The following is a 16,789-nucleotide window of genomic DNA, read 5'->3' on the forward strand; positions in this document are numbered from 1 at the left end:
GGCTTACCAGGGGTTGTAAAAATCATATATATATATATATATATATATATATATATATATATATATATATATATATATATATATATATATATATATATATATATATATATGCATTTTAATACAGTGTATGAATACAAGATATGTCAGTTACACAGACAAAGACCAGAATAAAAAAAAATCATGGTAAATATTAACACATGAACTCATAACTAATTATAATATGATAACACTTGTATTAAATATAATTGTAAGACTGTGCTTCCCTGAAAATAAGACAGGGTCTTATTTTCTTTTGACCCCTGAAATAAGCGCTTGGCCTTATTTTCGGGGAGGTCTTATTATTTTCGAGGTGCAGAAGGCGGCAAGTGTGGTCACAGCTGCTGCTGTGTTGCAATATTTTCAAGGAGGGCTTATTTTGGGGGGAGGGCTTATTTTAGCGCATGCGCCCAAAAGCCCAATTGGGCTTGTTATCCGGGGAGGGCTTATTTTTGGGAAAATAGGGTAGTATAACCAAATAGTTTAAACTGGGTTTTCTTATACCTTGGCCTATTTACATTTTGTAGATTATCATACTTATAATTGAAAACCATCTCTATTTTAATACAGACATTCATAGTCTTTTTTCCTCCAATTTCTACCCATTGTCTCTAGCCACTCATAAAAACTGTTCCATATCAAGTAATATTCTGAGTCTTCTTTATCTTTAATTTCAAAAGTTAACCTATCCATTTCAGCACATTCTAAAATTTTCTGAATTACTTCCTCATCTGGTGGAGTGCTTTCATTCTTCTAATATTTGTCAAATATAATCCTTGCTGCTGTCAGTATGTGTAAAACTAAATATGTGGTTCCTTTATCCTAACCTTCTGGTATTAGTCCCAGCAGATATAATTCCGGCTTCAGATCTCTATTCTGTTTAGCTATCTCATCCAGCCAATTATATAATTTCTCACAATATTTTCTTGCTTTGCTGCTCGTCCACCACATGTGGTGGTATGTGCCTGGGGACTGATTGCATTTCCAAGCCAATTTCTACAAGTGGCATGCAGTGTGGAATTATTCCCTTACCTGATTCTTTCCTCTTCGGCCTTCTTTAAGTCTGCATCCCGCTGCAACACTTTCAATATTGATTCCTGCTCTTCATCTGTAAGGAAGCTCAAATCGATCATCTTGTTGGCTTACAGCCAAGAAGGAAAAGCAGTCCAAAAATCTTCACTAGCAAGGCCAGGACTTGTAGGTCTATGAAGCCACAGCAAACACAGCTTTAAAAAAAAATCTAAATTCTGTTGCAGGGTTTGAGTGAGCTATACGTTGATAGCCAAGAGTCTCTTAAGTGGAGTTCGCCTTCCTGGATGATGGTCATCATACAGATGTTACGTGATAGTTGTTTAGATCAAGAAGGTCTTCTATCTGCAGGATGAGAGGAAGAGAAATATTCAGTTCTAGTAGAAGAAAACATGGAAGGAAGGAGGTCAAATTGATATGGTGAGATTCTATTTTAGGGGACTGGAGGCTAAAACATATAAAGAATGGTTGCTGGAATTGGGTGTGTCTAGTTTAATGACAAGAAGGACCAGGGGAGACATGATAGCAGTCTTCCGATATCTCAGGGGCTGCCAAAAAGAAGAGGGAGTCAAGCTATTCTCCAAAGCACCTGAGGGCAGGACAAGAAGCAATGGGTGGAAACTAATCAAAGAGAGAAGCAACTTAGAACTAAGGAGACATTTCCTGATAGCTAGAACAATTAATCAGTGGAACAACTTGCCTCCAGAAGTTGTGAATGCTCCAACACTGGAAGCTTTAAAGAAGATGTTGGATAACCATTTGTCTGAAACAGTATAGGGTTTCCTGCCTAGGCAGGGGGCTGGACTAGAAGACCTCCAAGGTCCCTTCCAACTCTGTTATTCTATTCTATTATCACAGCAGAACAAACTGGAGATTCTCAGTCACCCTGGTCATGGCTGTCCCAAAGGTGCTTTTTTCAAGAGGCAACTGGACTTTCTGGTTTTTCTTTGAAGATGTTTTGCTTCTCACCCAAGAAGCTCCTTCAGCTTCTGGATGAGGAGCAAAACATCTTCAAAGAAAAACCAGAAAATCCAGTTGCCTCTTGAAAAAAACACCTTTGGGAGAACAAACTGTGCAGAACGCAGTTTAATACAATCGGTAATCAGTACAAAGAAGAGGAAAAATACAGAAAAATATGCATCTACGTATGGGAAAATGAAGACAGGTAGTCCTTGACTTATAACAGCTTGTTAGTAACCGTTCAAAGTTACCACATCACTGAAAAATGTGGCTTATACTGGTTTTCACAGGTACGACTTGTGCAGCATCCTTATGGTCATCTGATCAAAATTCAGATGTTTGGCAACTGATTCATATTTAAGACCGTTGTGTGTCCCAAGGTGATGGGATCCCCATTTGCAACCTTCTCACAAGCAAAGTCAATGGGGAAGCCAGTTTCATTTAACAAGGGGGTTAACTAACTTATCAACTGCAGTGATTCACTTAGCAGCTGTGGCAAGAAAAGTCGTAAAATGGGGCAAAACTCACTTAACAAACGTCTCACTTAACAACAGAAAGTTTGGGCACTGCTAGTGTTAGTACCTACTTTGGGTATTGAAAAGTCTGCAAGAAAAGAACCAAGCTCAGAGAGCACCAAGGACGACGCCTCATTTCAACCCTGAGCTACAAATATTATCCTCTATTGAATTATATAGATAAATTCCAGATAGCATAAAAATTACGAACGTAAGATCTGTAAAACTGTTACATCGATCTACTTAATGAAGCATATAAATTATCTATGAAACTTTATTTGCTTTATTTGAAACTTTACAGATCAATACATATTAAAATATCAGTACGAAGAAATGAAATGGAGGAAGTACTGTAGATTCCCTGATGGTGTACAATATTAAAGAAGGATGAATTGTAAATGTTTGCCTTCATGCAATATTTTAATCCATGAAATGTGTTAGTTTGGGGTGTAGCCAGTCTAAGTGGGACCTTAGCTGGTGACCCATGAGAAGCTCGGAGTGGCTTCTCCCTGTAGTGGCACTTGGCGTGATGTGTTGAATTAGCAAATAGTGGTCAACCCATGTTTGCCAATCTCCATCCTAGATAAGGCCTCTTTTGCAGATCTCACCATTCTCTCCACCTGACCATTGGAGGCTGGATGGAATGGCGCAACCAGGGCATGTCTGATTCCCTGTGCTGCTAAGAAGGTCTCGAACTACATGGCCGTGAATTGGGGCCCGTTGCCAGAGACCAGGACGTCGGGCAGGCCGTGTGTGGAGAAAAGTCTCCATAGTACCTTGATGACGGCTTCTGCCGTAGTGGAGGTCATCAGGACTACCTCTAGCCATTTCGAGTAGGCGTCCACAACTACGTGGAATGTCTGGCCATGAACTGGGCCAGCAAAATCAATATGCACCCTAGACCACGGTGCTTAGCGGGCGCCCACTCCTTAGCGGGCACCTCTGGGGGAGCTGGACTGGACTCCTGGCACGGTGTGCAGGTAGCCACCCATTCTTCGATCTCCCTGTCCATGTTAGGCCACCACACGTAACTCCTGGCCAAAGACTTCATCCTGACAATTCCAGGATGCCCTACGTGTAAAGCCTCTAATACTGCAACTCGCAGTTTGTGTGGAACAACGACCCGGTCCCCCCACAGTAAACAACCATTAACAACAAGACAATTCGTCTCTCTTACAATAGTACATTTTGAAATCAGACCCAACAGGTCCCTCGGGCCACCCCCTCCACCCCCAGTTCAAAATTTGTTTGACGGTGGAGTCTTTTGCAGAGTGGCGGGCAACGTCACCAGATGAGACAGGACACTGGTGACGAGGTTGGGATCGGGTAATGGAAAGGCACACTCAGGATAAGGCAACAACAGCTCCTTCTTGTAACAGAACAAGTCTGTACAATCCAGCGAAGGTTCCGTCTGACAGCAGCCCTTTTATAGGGAGCTGTCAGACCCTTCAACCAATGAGATTAAACCTCTGTTCCCGCCGGAACGGAGGACCTTGGTGGAAACCATTATAACAGCTGCTAGTATCTAACAAACTGTTTATGCTTTTGTAGGATTGTATGCACAAATATGGCACATATACCTAGGATTAAATAGTGTATTTTGGATTTTCAGTAGTAGTAAATAGACAGGGAAATTGTATCTGTTTGAGGTGATAGGCCAGGCAAGGAATCCCTGGACGTGAGTGACGCCTAGTTAGGCACACCCACTCAATCACAAGACCACCCAGCTACGCCTGCCAAGACGCATGACCACCAAGCCACGCCCACAGTCACATGACTATCAAGCCACACCCACAAAATAAACCACGCCCACAGAACCAGTAGTAAAAAAAAATGAATACCACCACTGATTTCAGAGCAAAATCTCACAATTTATGACAACATATTAGAAGATATATCCTTCAGCAATCAGTGAATGTAAAATTATTATAAAGAAGAAAAACACTGAAGCCCCCACTCTTTCAAATATCTCAGCTAGTATGTACATTTTCAATATGACCAATTAAGAAGAAAGTGATGTCACCTCAAACACGAACAAAGTTACGACGACAGTCAGTTCTTATGACACCACCGGCTACTTCATGACATTTGAGCTCTGAAAGCGTAGATTGTCATCCATAAAAACCTCCTCCATAACAACCCCGTAAGTCTTTGAATTGCCGCAGGATCCTTTACTGTTAATGCTGCAATCTCTTAAACAGATTAACAGAGTAGGAAGGGGGCTTGCAGGTCATCTAGTCCAACCCCCCACGTCCAAGCAGGAAACCCTACATCTGCCTCTACCTAGGACTGAACTCACAAACTCCTGATTGTGGAAAAAAACCACAATCTCTTGGTTGCAACCATGAAGACGTACAGTGCAGACTTGCATTCCATTTATTCTGCGTGAAATGAAAGACTATCAGAAGCATGGGGTCGTTTACAAATAACACAACACAGAACTTGTGTTGTGAGCTCCTTCTGTCATAGACCACATCCTTACGGACTTCCGCAAAGAGAAGAGCATAGATAGTTCAGCTATTAGTATTTATACTTTTAGCACAGCCATGTAAGGGAAGGGCCATTTCACTGATAAATTGTTTTCACAGTCAAGAAAAACACACAGTAAGGAAAAGGTGAATGTGTTCCAAATTTCACTTTCCTTATGGTTAATAAGGATTTTTTGATTGGTTGGCTAGCTGGTTGGTTGATTCTCTATTTCCTTCTAGTTTTTAGTAGCTTTGATTATGTTTAGTAGTTAGATTATGTGCCATCAAATTAGCATTCATGCCTAAAAGGTAAAGGTAAAGATTCCCCTCGCACATATGTGCTAGTCGTTCCCGACTCTAGGGGGCGATACTTATCTCCGTTTCAAAGCCGAAGAGCCAGCGCTGTCCGAAGATGTCTCCGTGGTCATGTGGCTGGCATGACTAAACGCCGAAGGCACACAGAACGCTGTTACCTTCCCATCAAAGGTGGTCCCTATTTTCCTACTTGCATTTTTACCTGCTTTCGAACTGCTAGGTTGGCAGAAGCTGGGACAAGTGACGGGAGCTCACTCCATTACACGGTGCTAGGGATTCGAACCGCTGAACTGCCGATCTTTCTAATCGACAAGCTCAGCGTCTTAGCCACTGAGCATGCCTAGCAACCCACCATTTTTGTTCACAGTAACCTGTCCCCAATCTGGCTCTTTAATGTTTTCGAAAGGGGAATAAAGATCTCCAAAGCACCCGAGAGAAGGGTAAGAAGTAATGGATGGAAACTAATCCAAGGAGAGATCCAACCTGGAAATAAGGAGGAATTTCCTGACAAGAGAACAATTCCATCGGTAGAATGGCTTCCTCCAGAAGTTGTGGATGCTCCATCACTGGAGGTTTGAAAAAGAGCTTGGGTAGCCATTTGTCCAAAATAGTATATAGCAGCGATGGTGAACCTTTTTTGGCTCGTATGCCATAAGCGGGGGGAGCGCAGGGGGGTCGGGCGTGGGCATGCGGGACCCATAATGCAATGCGCAAAAAACCCACCCAGTGGGCATGCACATATGACAGTCACTCCCCCCCCCATTTTTGCATGCTTTTTTCGCCCTCCCCAGGCCCCAGAGGCTTTATAGGAGCCTGGGGAGGGTGAAAACAGCCCCCCCTCCCACTCCCCAGAGGCTTCAGGAGCTTCTTTGAAGCCTCCGGAGGGCAAAAAATGACCCTATGAGCAAACCGGAAGTCAGTTGCTTTTAGGGCCGATTTTAGCCCTCTGGAGCATTCAGGAGCCCTCAAGAGGCTTCCCTGAAGGCTCCAGAGGACTAAAAATGGCCCTACAACTTCCGGTTTGCTCGTAGGGCCGTTTTTAGTCCTCCAGAGCCTTCAGGTATCTTCAGGAGGCTTCCCTGAAGGCTCCAGAGGACAAAAAATGATAAAGCTTCTGGAGCCTGGGGAGGGCGAAAAATGACTTTAAAAAAGGCTGAACTCAGCTTGCCAGAACACGCATGCGTGCTGGCCAGCTGACAGGACGCCTCGCGTGCAGACAAATGGCTCCACGCCACCTGTTGCATGTGTGCCATAGGTTCGCCATCCCAGGTATAGGGGCATGATGGCGAACCTATGACATGTGGCATGCAGACTCCTCGATGCGGGCACTTGAGCCATCACCCTAGCTCAGCTCCACCGTCCATGCGCACCTCCTCCTGCCGGCCAGCTGGTTTTAAGGTCTCTGCCATGCATGTGTGGGGGGGCAGGGTGCATGCATGGGGGTCACACATGCATGCGTGGGGTGTGAAGTGCACACCGGGGGGGTCGCACATGCATGCACAGGGATGCACATGCATGCAGGAGGCGGGGGAGCACAGGGAGTGGGGGAACACAGGGGCGCGTGCACATTGCATTATGGGTGCACGCTTCCAGCACGCCGCAATGAAAAGATTAGCCATCACTGGTACAGGGTTTCCTGCTTGAGCAGGGGGTCGGACTGGAAGTCCTCCAAGGTCTGTTCTGTTATTCTGTTACTATTAAATTAACACTAAAGGTCACTTTAGTCAACTCATTATTTTGTTACAGCAGAATTCAGCTCCAAATTGGTTTGGGTGTGCCCAATTAGTGTTCAAGTTACCCCCTTCTGTGCTGGAATTTTAAATACATTAACTTCCACAGCCCGCTAATTGGTGCTGAATATTTCTCCTCTCTGCAAATAATATTTTGTATTGGAAAGAATGGCAGGAAACGGGTTGGCTGTTGAACAAGTCAAAGCAGATAAGACATAAGTGGAGGCAGGAAACCATGAGATTCTGGTCAGCTGACACTCTTAAAGACAGACTAATGGCTGAATAACTGTATAAGAAACCCTCATTTGTTTATAAAGTACTAATATGTTAGAGCAGGGGTGTCAAACTCGCGGCCTGGGGCCCGGAGGAGTCATGTGCTGGCCACGACCACCAGAGGTGGCATTCAGCAGGTTCTGACCAGTTCTGGAGAACCGGTAGCAGAAATTTTGAGTAGTTTGGAGGACTGGCAAATACCACCTGTGGCTGGCCGCGCCCCCATTTATTCTCTGTCTCAAGTCCCAGCTGATCGGGGGGGGGGGGGAATGGGGATTTTGCAGTAACCTCTCCCTGCCACACCCACACCCACAGAACCGGTAGTAAAAATTTGTGAATGCCACCACTGATGCCCACCACCAGTTTAGCGAAAGGAGGAAAAGTTGTGATATGTCATGTGAGAACAGCATGACACAGGTAGTTTGACACCCCTGTGTTAAGAGGATCCAATCTGGGTCATTCTGGGTCATTAACATATATTCATATGCTTCCTGGCAGTGTTTAATATCTTGACTTATTCCTCCCCTCCCCCCATTATTTTGGAAACATTGAACTGCAGATAGTCCTTGATTTATGATCCCAATTGAGCCCAATGCTAAACAAGACAGTTGTTAAGTGAGCTTTGACACCACTTTACGACCTTTCTGCAATGTTAAGTGAATCGCGGCAGGTGTTAAGTTAGTAACACAGTTGTTAAGTGAATCTGGCTTCCCCACTGACTTTGCTTGTCCGAAAGTCGCAAAAAGGGGATCACATGACTCCGGGACACTGCAACCCTCGTAACTATGAGTCAGTTGCCCAGCGTCTAAATTTTGATCACATGACCATGGGGATGCTGTAATGATCATAAGTAAGAAAAGGGGGCAATGTCACTTTTTTCAATGGTGTTGTAACTTCAAATGAATTGTTAAGTCAAGAAGTACATGTACAATTTTTATAGTTCCCACCTATGAAGAAAAATTGGATTATTCAACTTTCAAAAACATTAAAGAGCCAGATTGGGGAGAGGTTACTGTGAACAAAAACTGTGGGTTGCTAGGCATGTGGGTGGCTCAATGGCTGAGATGCTGAGTTTGTCGATCGGAAAGGTCGGCAGTTCAGCGGTTTGATTCCCTACTGCCAAATAATGGAGTGAGCTCCCGTTACTTGTCCCAGCTTCTGTCAACCTAGCAGTTCGCAAGTACGTAAAAATGTAAGTAGAAAAATAGGAAACCACCTTTGGTGGAAAGGTAACAATGCTCTGTGCGCCTTCGGCATTTAGTCATGCCGGCCACATGATCATGGAGACGTTTTCAGACAGCGCAGGCTCTTTGGCTTTGAAACAGAGATGAGCACCGCCCCCTAGAGTCGGGAACGACTAGCCAGCACATATGTGTGAGGGAAACTACCTTTATTTATATACCCACGTAAACTAAGCTTGCAGCACTTTATTATGATGTAAATTTCTACGGATTTATTTTAGGATCATAAAAAAAAAGGAAACTTTTACTAACCTTCTCAGTTTTAGGGGTTTTTAAATTGTTTTTAAAACTTGACAGCTGAGTAACCAGGCCAACACGGGCAACTTATTCAGCCTCAAAAAGATATTGTGGTCTAGAACTGATCCGTGTGCTTTACTGCCGTATAATTAGGGCTTTGAATATAAATCTGACGAACACAGAGAAAACTAAATTACAGTCGGTGAACATGTTGAATTTGGCTTACAATATTGGTCTGCTATATATTTTTTTCCCACTGTTCTTCGATATTGCAGTTCAAAATTTGGAACTTTTTGATTTATAGTCTTCTAAATTACAGCATACGGAAAATGGCTCATATATAACCTTTTTTTTTTTTTTAGAAAAAAACCAAATCTTAATGATCTTTTAGATGTTGGGAATCCAGTGGTGGGTTCTGGATCCGGGTGCAATACATGCACATCCACATTAATATTTACCGCCCGCAACGCTCCAGCTGCTCGGTGGAGCATCGCACAGGCGCCGTAGGCACATAACTTTCATGCATACTAAATCCATGTTTGTTTATTTATACGTCACATTTATAAGCCCCCAATCCATGTAGGAATCTTAGCACACATTTTTAAGTTATTTATAGCTGTTTGTAGCCTCTCGCAGTCCCATGATCACATTTTACACCGATTTTGTTGAAAATCAGGATTCGCATCTGTTTTTTTAGCAAAACCGCACCGACAGTGAACTATTGGTTTAATTGACAGCCATGGCATTCACTTAATGACTGTGAGGATTCACTTAACAACCTCTGCAAAAAAGGCCAAGAAAATTGGGTTGGTCTTTTTTTGACTATCACAACATGACAAATTACAGGTTGTAAGTCAAGTTGCTGGAACAGTTTACAGAGGAATTATTGAGTCTGTTATTTGTACCCGGGGGTGAAATTCAAAAATTTTTTTTACTACCAGGTCTGTGGGCGTGGCTTGGTGGGCGTGGCAGGGGAAGGATACTGCTAGATCTCCATTCCCACCCCACTCCATGGGGCCAGCCAGAGGTGGCATTTGCCAGTTCTCCGAACTACTCAAAATTTTCGCTACCGGTTCTCCAGAACTTGTCAGAACCTGCTGGATTTCACCCGTTTGTACCTCTTTAACTCTCTCATTTGGCACAACAACCAAACAAGACAGACCACAGACTTCAATGGATAATTAGAACTGCAGAAAAAACAATGGCTACCAACCTGCCTTCCATTGAGGGCCTGTACAATGCAAGAGTCAAAAAGAGGGCTGTGAAAATATCTACAGACCCTTCACATCCTGGACATAAATTGTTCCAACTTCTCCCCCTGGGACACCACTATAATTGCATGCCAAAACAACTAGATACAAAGAGAGTTTTCCCCCCGTGCCATCACTCTGCTAAACAACTAACTCCTACAGCATGGTCTTATGCCCTAGGTCAAGTGGCACGCAGAGCCATTTGTCAGGGCACGCGAGATGCTGCCCTGTCAGCTGGGCAGCACGCATGTGCCCGCTGGCCAGCTGAGTTCACCCTTTTTTAAAGCCATTTTCCGCCTTCCCCAGGCTCCAGAGGCTTTATAGGAGCCTGGGGAGGGTGAAAAGGACCCCCCCCCCGAAGGCCCTCCGGAGGCTTCATGAGCTTCTCTGAAGCCTCCGGAGCGCAAAAAACTAGTCCTACGGGCAAACCAGAGGTTCGGGAACTGAGTTCCTGTTTACTCTGAGGGTTGTTTTGACTGCTCTGGAGGCTTCAGGGAAGCCTCCTGAAGGTCCCTGAAGGCTTCGGAGCGCTTAAAACGACCCTCCGAGCAAACCGGAAGTCACTTCCGGTTTGCCCGGAGGATCGTTTTGACTGCTCCGGAGGCTTCAGGGAAGCCTCCTGAAGGTCCCTGAAGCCTCCGGAGGGCTTCTGGGGGGGCAGGCTGTTTTTGCCCTCCCTAGGCTCCTACAAAGCCTCTAGAGCCTGGGGAGGGTGAAAAAAGCATGCAAAAATGGGGGGTTGCGCCTGTAGTGCGTGCATGCGCACTGGGGGGTGCACATTCCATTATGGGTGCGGCACTCCCGCACATGACCCCCCCTGCGCTCCACGTGAGCCAAAAAACATTCGCCATTGCTGCCCTAGGTCAAACCACTAGTAGGGCTGTCTGTATTACTATCATCCTTCTCATCTTCCCTATTATCTATTCCATTAGCATCTTATGACTCCTACTTTGTTGTCTGTATCTGATGATTTGTGTGGATTAGTTATATTTAGTATCCTATGACTATCATTGATTGTTGTATCTGATGATTTATGGTGATTTTATGATTGTGAACACAACTTATCACTTATTTTACTTGTATGAACCCTGAGAGCTTATGAACCAGAGACAAATTCCCTGTGTGTCCAATCACACTTGGCCAATAAAGAATGTTCTGTACTGTTCTGTTGTTCCGTTCCGTTCCATACTCTACTCTACTTTACTCTACTCTATTCTACTCTACCGCCTACTGCCAATTACCTCCACCCGACCAATTAGATCCCATAGATTAGGCCTCCTCCGAGTCCCATCTGCCGGTCAATGTCGACTGGCAACTACGCGGAGGAGAGCCTTCTCGGTGGCAGCTCCGACCCTATGGAACGATCTCCCCGTGGAGATTCGTACCCTCACCACCCTCCAGACCTTCCGCACAGCCCTTAAAAACTGGCTATCCCGTCAGGCCTGGGATTAAAGACTGTAACCCACCCGAATAGTATGAATGTCGTGCTTTTAAAGATGTATTGTCTTATGTGTCAATTGTTTGTTTCCCTCCCTTTTCGAGTTGTAAGCCGCCCTGAGTCCCCCCAGGGAAAAGGGCGGCATATAAATAAATTACTCTAAACTCTAAACTCTACCCTACCCCACCCTACCCCATTCCATTCCACTCCTTTCCATTCCATCCTACTCTACTCTACTCTGCACCACACTATGCTACGCTACGCTATGCTACTCTATTCTATTTCATGGTTCATGTTGAGCCTTAGGAAGAGTTTCTTAAGAGCTTGCAACAGACTCCAATCCGGTTTATAGTCTCTTGGACTGGATGGCAGGCAAACCTGACAGTTCAAAAAACATACAGGTAGTTCTTGACTTACAACGCCTCATTTAGCACTCCAATGTAACACCTCCTGGTTTCCTGTTCAAATGTACTCCTGAAAAATTATCTCATGGATGCCACTGGGTGTCATGCTTTGGTTTCACTGATGGACAAGGAAAAAGCCATTTCTCCAGTTGTAGTGGGTTTGCAACTCATGGCACGACAAAACCACGCTCGACTAAGCCGCGCCCGATTAAACCGCATCGCTGATGTCATCAACAGGGCGACAACAGCGAGCGCGGAGAAAGAAGGGCGCTTTAAATAGCGCTTTGAAAGCAAGCCGATTCAACTTAAGGTAAGGGTTAGCTTTAGGGTTAGCTTTAGGGTTAGGTTAAGGGTTAGGGTTAGGGTTAGGGTTAGGTTAAGGGTTAGGGTTAGGTTTAGGGTTAGGTTAAGGGTTAGGGTTAGGTTTACGGTTAGGTTAAGGGTTAGGATTAGGTTTAGGGTTAGGTTAAGGGTTAGGTTTAGGGTTAGGTTTAGGGTTAGGTTAAGGGTTAGGTTTAGGGTTAGGTTTAGGATTAGGTTTAGGGGGGTTAGGTTTAGGGGTTAATTTTAGGTTTAGCGTTTACAGCGTGCTTCTGTCTCCGCGCTGTTGTCGCGCTGTTGATGACGTCAGCTACGCGGTTTCGACGAGCATGGTTTAGTCGAACGCGGTTTTGTGGTGGAACCTTTGCAACTTACAATCTCTTGCCAGATGCTTTGGAAAGTCAACTGGTCATTATTTTAGATACAAGCCTGAAGCCACTGCCAACCCTTTCCCATGCCCCAAACAGGGCATCTGAACTACACAGATAAACAGGCAGGAAATTCAGAGTATAAAGAGATATAAATTACTCACAATTTTTCTAATGGGATGTATTTTCTATCTTTCACTGCAGTGTTGTGGATCAAGAAGCAGTCCCAGAACGATTCTAAATAAACCAGCATTAAACGTCCGATTCCCTTCCCCCCAGTTTCCTTCTAGTCCCCTATCTAAAAGCAGAGAAGGGCTGAACAATAAAGATAACAATACCAACAGCCAAGGAAGAGTTTCATTTGATAAACCTTATCACGGGCAGCACTGGCTAAACTGTTAACTCAAGCTGATTGTTAATGAGATATTAGTCCAACTTATTTGTCACACATGTTGCTTAATAAATAGAATTGAATAATAGAGTTGGAAGGGACCTTGAAGGTCTTCTAGTCCAACCCCCTGGCCAGGCAGGAAACCCTTCAGATTTCAGACAATTGGATACCCAACATCTTCTTAAAAACACCCAGTGTTGAAGCATTCACAACTTCTGGAGGCAAGTTGTTCCACTCATTAATTGTTCTCACTATCAGGAAATTTGTTCTAAGTTGCTTCTCTCCTTGATTAGTTTCCACCCATTGCTTCTTGTCCTGCTGTCAGGTGCTTTGGAGAATAGTTTGACTCCCTCTTCTTTCTGGCAACCCCTGAGATATCGGAGCACTGCTATCATGTCTCCCCTAGTCCTTCGTTTCATTAACTAGACATACCCTGTTCCTGCAACCGTTCTTCATACGTTTTAGCAAAATACCACCTCTGGGGTAGTCAGCTTCACTTAACAACTGGGTTAGTAACTTCTCAACTGCAGTGATTTACTAAACAACTGTGGCAAGAAAGGTCATAAGATGGGCCAAAACTCACTTAACAAATGTCTCACTTAACAGAAGTGTTTGGCTGATTTGTGGTTATTAAGTCAAGTACTACCTGTATAGTAAATTGTTCTGACCCTCCTTCGTTGCTCGTTCACAGACGACAGTCAGACAGACTTAAAAAGAAATAACTTTATCAGACCTGGCTCACGCTGGCTGCGAGCCCAAAATAAACATAAATAAAATCTTTGGCAAAAAGATTACGCAGCAGAATGCAAAAACAAAGAGCTATTACAGCAATACCAGGTTTACAGAAAGAAAGCCAATCACTTCTCCAAGTGTCTCTTTGAATTAGGGTTACAGAAAGCAAATCACTTATCCAAGTGCCTCTCACGACCGATGAACGACGAACCACGAACGAACGAATGAACGTTGACTTCTGCAACCAGGGCGTGGCACCATGAGTCCTTTTATCTCCAGAAAACCACACTAACGAGCCCCAGCTGGATTGTTATTCCTGCATCCCGACTCAACTCACAGCAAACTTCTGCTGAGTCATAACAGTAAATATACACTCCTTGGATAAGAAAGTTCATTTCTCTCTCAGATTCAGGTGTGACAATAATCAAGAAGTCATTAAAATAAGCAAGAGTAATTCCTTTCAGAGGAATTCAAGAGCCTTCCATATTTCAATCCCTCGAGCAAATTTTATTTAGCTGGCTAGGGAAAGGGGGAAAAAACAAATGACTTGTATGTGCTAATTTGATTACCTGGCAATTATACAAGGGGAAATTCGGCTTCCTATTAAGCATGAGACAGTTCACACCCCATAATTTCAAGAAGAAAAGTTTGCAAGCCACAACCCGTAGTATTTGCATGCTAAGCTCAGTACAGCCATAATAATTGCCCTAGGCTAGTATTTCCTCATGCATGCAGCTTCTTGCAGTTAAAAAAAAAAAAAAACAATCTGCGGTTTGTTATCTCTTATTATTCAGTTCGTTATCACAGCCAGGTTAACATGACTAAATATTGCATCTGGACAGACCAGATCTGAATAGAGCCAAATCTTTGCCATAGATTGTAGCTGGTGCAAACGGACGAGGATTCACCTCACAACCTGTTTCTTTACACCAGGGGTATCCAACACAATTTCATTAAGGGCCGTAGCAGGGCTGTGCTTGGCCTGGGGTGGGTGGGTGGCGTGGCCAACTGGGTGGGCGTGGCCAGCTTGACGCCACTCCCCAATCTGCTGGCATGTTTCCTCTTGCACTGGGTAGACCTGGGCAAAAAAACATGTGTTGGCCCCTTACATTTTCCAGGACGGCTCCATGGGTCAGATCCAACCACATCGCAGGCTGGATCCAGCCTGTGGCCCTTGAGTTTGACACCCCTGCTTTACACCATAAAACAGGGAGGGAAATACTGAAAACTGATGGAATCCAGATGCCCCTAGGGAAATAAGGTGAAGAGTCTGGATGACGATGGTTACCAAAGAAACCTGGGCATTGTTCTAGTTGACAACCGTGACCCATCAAAACCGCGGAGGACAAAATCGCGCTCGACGAAAGCGCGCATTTGACGTCATCACAGCACAATGAAAAAAATTAAAAATTGAAATAAAATTAAAATTAAAGCAAGCCGATTCACATAAAGGTAACGGTTAGGTTTAGGGTTAGGGTTAGGTTAAGGGTTAGGGTTAGGTTTAGAGCGTTAGGGTTACGTTTAGCGTTAGGTTAAGGGTTAGCGTTAGGTTTAGCGTTAGGTTAAGGGTTACGTTTAGGGTTAGATTTAGGGTTAGGTTAAGGGTTAGGTTTAGGGTTAGGGTTAGGTTTAGGGTTAGGTTTGGGGGGGTTAGGGTAAGGTTTTCGCTTTATTTTTACATTTTTCGATCACAGCGCGATGTTTTCGTCGCGCTGTGATGACGTCAAATGCGCGCTTTCGTCGAGCGCGATTTTGTCCTCCGCGGTTTTGTGGTGGAACCGTTGACAACATCAAACAGACTGAAATGGAGAAAAGGTTAGAAGGGAATTTATCACGAGAGTGAAGATGATGTTAAAATCCAAACGCACTGGAGGAAATACCATCAAGGCAAAAAAACACCTGGGCAATTCCAGTCATTAGATACACAGCTGCAATAGTGAAATAAACTCAAACAGAACTAAAAGCCATTGGGTAGGAAGACCAGACAAATAATGTCCATGAATCAACCTCTGTTCAAGCAAGAGACCCTATCCAATTTGCAACAAGTCGTTCTCCCATCTCTTCTTAAAAACCTCCAGTGTTGGGGCATTCACAACTTCTGGAGGCAACTTCTGTTCCACTGATTCATTGTTCTGACTGTCAGGAAATTTCTCCTCAGTTCTAGGTTGCTTCTCTCCTTGATTAGTTTCCACCCATTGCTTCTTGTCCTACCCTCAGGTGCTTTGGAGAATAAGTTGATCCCCTCGTCTCTGTGGCAGCTCCTGAAACATTGAAACACGGCTATCATGTACATGCGTAACTTCTTCTTTTCATTAGCAGTATTTAGATAGCAGTATTCCAGTGTTTGAGGGGCGGCCACAGTGGGATCAAATTATTCTCTAAAGCAGTGGTCTCCAATCTTGGCAAATTTAAGACCTGTGGACTTCAACTCTCAGAGTTCTGGGAGTTGAAGTCCACAAGTCTTAAAGTTGCCAAGATTGGAGACCACTGCTCTAAATTAGGACAAGAAACAAGGGTTGGAAACTAATCAAAGAGAGAAGCAATCTGGAATTAAGGAGAAACTTCCTAACAGTGAGGACAATTAACCAGTGGAACTTCTGTTGCCTTCAGAAATGATGGGGTCTCCATCACTGGAGGTTTTTAAGAGACTGGACAGTCACTTATCTGAGATTGTATAGGTTCTTCTGCTTAAGGCTGGAGTAGAAGACATCCAAGGTCCCTTCCAGCTCTATTCTATTCTAAATTAAACTAGACATGTCCATTCCGGCAACCGTTCTTCGTATCTTTTAGCCTCCAGTTCCCTAATCATCTTTGTTGCTCTTCTTTACACTCTTTATCTAGAGCACAGGTGTCAAAACCCGCCATGTCACGCTGCCGTCATGTGACGTTTTCTGACATTTTTCCCATTCACGGATCTGGCGTGGGTTCACTTCACTTGATGTTGCCAGTTTAACGCCCCTGATCTCAACTCCTTTTTATACCGTGGCGATCAAAACTTGACGCAGTATTCCAAGTGTGGTCCTATCAAGGCCTTACAAAATGATGCTAAACCCTTCACATGATCTTGATCCTATGCCAGAA

The 16,789-nt window shown here is 44.2% G+C and overlaps 1 protein-coding gene across 3 annotated transcripts in view; it reads right to left on the reverse strand.

Annotated features, from left to right (window-relative positions):
- The window catches only part of SYTL2 (synaptotagmin like 2), a 92,342-nt gene that overhangs the window by 60,405 nt on the left and 15,148 nt on the right, over positions 1-16,789 (reverse strand). For all 3 annotated transcript variants that reach the window (XM_087721027.1, XM_087721026.1, XM_087721028.1), the window contains exon 2: positions 1,069-1,410. In XM_087721027.1, the coding sequence (XP_087577153.1) occupies positions 1,069-1,169 (101 nt within the window). In that variant the 5' untranslated portion in view covers positions 1,170-1,410. The remainder of the gene's footprint in view (positions 1-1,068; positions 1,411-16,789) is intronic.

The sequence above is a fragment of the Thamnophis sirtalis genome, unplaced genomic scaffold, assembly GCF_051295495.1.
Source record: "Thamnophis sirtalis isolate CommonGarterSnake01/CBP01778 unplaced genomic scaffold, rThaSir2_p1.2 scaffold_8, whole genome shotgun sequence".
NCBI classification, from domain to species: Eukaryota; Metazoa; Chordata; class Lepidosauria; order Squamata; family Natricidae; genus Thamnophis; species Thamnophis sirtalis.